Source organism: Anoplophora glabripennis, unplaced genomic scaffold (assembly GCF_000390285.2).
Source record: "Anoplophora glabripennis isolate ALB-LARVAE unplaced genomic scaffold, Agla_2.0 scaffold632, whole genome shotgun sequence".
Lineage (NCBI taxonomy): Eukaryota > Metazoa > Arthropoda > Insecta > Coleoptera > Cerambycidae > Anoplophora > Anoplophora glabripennis.
The window spans coordinates 170372-171893 of NW_019416761.1; the positions used below are offsets into that span (position 1 = coordinate 170372).

Sequence of the window (1522 nt, forward strand, 5' to 3'; positions counted from 1 at the left end):
TTGGCAGTTTGGATGGTGATAACTCTGGCGATTCCGTCTGTTCCGGGATGAAGTTCTTTAACCCGACCAAGCCTCCAGCGTAACGGTGGCAGATTTTCATCTCTTAGGAGCACTAAGTCTCCAACATTCACAAACCGTGGACCACGATGGTTTTTCTGTCGTTGATGTAATTCTGAGAGGTATTCCTTTTTCCATCTGCTCCAAAAGTGCTAGACAGTCTGTTGGATGCGCTGGTATCTTACCAGCCTATTGGTGGGGACATTTTCCAGTTCCCAATCTGGTAATGACGTTAATGGGCGGCCAATTAAAAAATGCGCCGTGGTGAGAGGAGTGAGGTCGTCAGGACTGGCACTAATAGGGGATAACGGCCTTGAATTTAAAATGGATTCAACTTGTACTAAAACGGTGTACATTTCCTCGAAGGTCATGTGCGCGTTTCCCGCTACCCTTTTCAAATGAAACTTGGTGGATCTCACCGCCGCCTCCCATAAGCCACCGAAGTGAGGTGAATACGGGGGGATAAAGTGCCAATTAACATCTTCGTTTGCAAGAATTTCAGATAGGCTATCTGAATTTTGTTTTAACATGTTCCACAATTCTTTTAAGTCAGAGTTGGCTCCAACAAAATTCTTTCCGTTATCCAAGTACATATGCGCAGGCTTGCCACGACGACCTATGAACCTACGCATAGCCATTATAAATGCCCCGGTGGACAGTTTTGTTACAAGTTCTATATGTATACATTTGGTGGAAAGACAAATGAATATACATACATAACATTTTGATAATTTGCTTCCTCTGCCCTTTCTATTTGCTAACCACAGAGGACCGGCATAATCGACACCAGTGTAATAAAAGGGAGAAGGCGTTACCCGTTGAATCGGTAAATTTCCCATAGGGGGCGCAAAAGGCTTTGGATTTACTCTGACACATTTGACACATTCGTGGACAGTATCGTTCACGTATTGAAGACAATAATTGCTGCGGTCCAGCGTGCAATAATTTCCCATGTTCATAGCGAAACAACAGTTTGATCAAGTAATGATCAGCCGACAATATTAAGGGGTTTATTTTATCAAAAGGATAATTTGAATTGGTCAATCTACCTTTAACTCTTAAGGTTCTATCAGTGTGCAAAAAAGGTGTAAGTTTTAATAATTTACTACGTTGCTTTATTGTACCTTGAGCATCTAAAGAATTAATATCTTCCCGGAATGATTCAAGCTGAGCTCTTTTTACTAATATTAAAACCGAAGCATTGAGTTCCTTTGTAGTCAAAGAACCGTATGTGCGATCATGCGGCTTTAAGTTTGCAGTTATTACAAAATCTCAAACAATATGCAATCATTCGCCGTAGTTTATTCCAACATGAATAATTTTGAAAAGAAAACGGTTCTTCACCTTTGCGCGTAATAAGGCACTGTTTAATGACCTTCAAATCTAGCAGATCACTATCGTTTTGTAAACACCTTTCATTAGATACAGTCTTTATCATAATTTTCCTCCTGGAGCCACTCAGGCC

The 1522-nt window shown here is 40.9% G+C and overlaps 1 protein-coding gene across 1 annotated transcript; it reads right to left on the reverse strand.

Moving 5' to 3' along the window:
- Nucleotides 1-209: 209 nt before the first annotated feature.
- LOC111691912 lies at nt 210-695 on the reverse strand. Its single transcript, XM_023455421.1, has one exon. The coding sequence runs from the start codon at nt 693-695 to the stop codon at nt 210-212; it is 486 nt and encodes a 161-aa protein (XP_023311189.1).
- Between the last annotated feature and the right edge of the window lie 827 nt (nt 696-1522).